General features: G+C 31.2%; 1 protein-coding gene across 1 annotated transcript; it reads left to right on the top strand.

The window, feature by feature from the left end:
• The first annotated feature begins 404 nt into the window (after positions 1-404).
• On the top strand, positions 405-1718 carry LOC127126063 (F-box protein At2g26160). Its single transcript, XM_051054911.1, has one exon. It carries the CDS (start codon positions 505-507, stop codon positions 1594-1596), a length of 1092 nt encoding a protein of 363 aa, XP_050910868.1. The 5' UTR covers positions 405-504; the 3' UTR covers positions 1597-1718.
• Positions 1719-2385: the final 667 nt, after the last annotated feature.

Here is a 2385-nt window from a genome sequence, read left to right as displayed (position 1 = left end):
GAGTGAGAGACCTTTAAATCAACCGTGTGAAAATAGCACTACGGAGACTGTATTGTATATAGAGTTTATCATTAATTACATGTTATAACGTGAGATTTATATACAAATATTCTTTATCAAATAAATACATATTCTATCCATTTGTTTTGGAAACCAGCTACATCCGCCTAAATTCCAGCAGCAAGTTTAATCGACTTTTAAAAAAGATTTGGTTCCTTCAGCCGTAAGTTCTTATAAACTTTTTAAAAAGATTTGGTTTCTTCAGCCGCAAGTCTAATAAACTTTTAGAAAACCTTTGGTTCCTTTTTATTGTGTTTTCCTACCGCACTTGACTGTTAAAAAAGATTCGGTTCCTTTTCATTTTGTTAACTAGATTCATTCCCTTAATTAATGAAATCGAATCTTTTAGTGAACTTTTTTTTTATCTTATACGAACGGTGGAGACTTAAAGTGGGGTGTATACATAAGGAGACTAAGTCAAGAACTGAAGTGAATGTGGAGAAAATGTCAATCTCAAAACTTCCTAAAGAATTGTGGACAGTTATTGGACAAAAACTGAACACTACAATTGATGTTACTAGATTTCGTGGTACATGTTGTCTGTGGCGTTCTTCTCTTTCACATCCATCTCCAAACCTTTGCATTCCACATCACTTTTTTTCTTTACTCCAAACCAAAATATATAGTATTCAACCATCATCTCATGATCACAACCCTTCAACTTCTTCTTCTTGTTCTAATAAAGGGTGGCTCATTAAAGTTTTTCAGGATCCAAATTCCTCCAAACTTTACCTCTTAGATCTCTTCACTAATGAGAGACTAACAATTGAGGAGACTATGGAAAAATATTTGAATTTGATGAACTTTCGAGTTGTGGAGTTGTTCAAATTATATACTCTTTGTCGAAAAGTTGAAATTGATTTCAGCTTTGAGCCTAATAGTTATGTTTGTAAAGTAATCTTGTTTTCTATTGAAGATCGTTGCATGGTCTTCGAACTCTGCAGTGATAAAACTTTGAAAGTTTCCAATATCGGAAAGAAGAAAAAGACCGTCTTAAAGGATGATGGTGCGGAAAATGAGTATTTTGATGATATTATACTTTACAAGGGTCAGGTTTATGTTGTGGATAAAATGGGAACAGTTTTTTGGATCAATGCTTTGTCGTTGAAGTTGTTTCAGTTTTCGCCGAAAAATGTGTGCTGCGGTGAAAGCAAGATGCATGTATCGATGAATTGCGATATAAACAAGAAGCAATTAGTAGAGTTTGATGGAAGTCTGTATGTGATTGATTTGTATGTTAATGATAAAAAGTATTACGATGGTTACTTCTCCAAAGATGTTTTTGTGGAAGTTTTTAAGCTTGATCAAGAATGGGGTAAATGGTTGGATGTTAAAGATTTGGGTGATGTTTCGTTTGTTTTAGGTAAGGACTCAAATTTTGCATTGTTGGCTAAAGAATTTTATGGATGTGAGGGAAATTGCATCTACTTTGCTTCTCAATTCAGGACTTTTTGTTTCAGCTTGGAGAGTTTAGTGTCTAAGCCTCCTAACATGTTTTGGCCTTGTCTAAGGTTGTTTCATCCTAAGAACGAGTGATTTGATAGTATTATAATGCACAATATTAAACATGTTACCTTTGTTTTGGTGTTTTTTTTTTATGTATTGCCTATAAATTGTAAATTGGGTGTGAATTTGAGTTATAACAGAAAGTTTAATCATTTGTGTCCAACCAGATTGCAAAAACTTACTTTTTAATGATGGTATGATCTTGTTACTTGACATGTATTTTTTCTTATGTTAGAACATAGGAGGTTAAGCTTAATGCAAGTGGAAGGGTGGTAACAAGTTTTGTGTGGAATTCTAGCTTTAAGTTTTTGCACATGACTAATATCTCATTGTTAAATATAGTTTTAAAAATGGCTTAATGGTTGATGACTAGGATAAGTTTGTTTATAACAGAAGTATTCACAATTTATGGTTGATGACTAGGAGTTTGTTTATAATAGAAGTACTCACAATTTAAAAAGTTGTAGTAGTTGAATAGTTGATAGCTAATATAAGATACTTTTAAAAAATTATTTAGAAAGAAGACTATGTCATTGATTTTTTGAATGGTAAATTACAAAATATCAATGGCTTATTTGTAGACTCAAATCATCAATCTTATAATGGTGGTGCATGTCTCTACATTATTTTAGTTCTTTTTAAATGTTTCATGATAGATTTGTATCATGATAGTTCTATATTCTTCTAGCATTTTCATACATATTATAGTTCTAGATTCTTTTATCATTTTCATACACATTATACTTAAGATTTTTCTAGAAATTTGTGGCAATTTCAACAAAAAGAATATTCATATATAATTTATTAAAGGAAGAAAAG

Source organism: Lathyrus oleraceus, chromosome 3 (genome assembly GCF_024323335.1).
Source record: "Lathyrus oleraceus cultivar Zhongwan6 chromosome 3, CAAS_Psat_ZW6_1.0, whole genome shotgun sequence".
Classification (NCBI taxonomy): Eukaryota; Viridiplantae; Streptophyta; class Magnoliopsida; order Fabales; family Fabaceae; genus Lathyrus; species Lathyrus oleraceus.
The sequence above is the reverse complement of the archived record's forward strand: the minus strand, read 5'-3'. Positions and strand labels throughout refer to the sequence as shown.

What these genes read in the sequence shown, in the direction of transcription:
- LOC127126063 (XM_051054911.1), top strand. Translation starts at nt 505, where the DNA reads ATGTCAATCTCAAAACTTCCTAAAGAATTGTGGACAGTTATTGGACAA.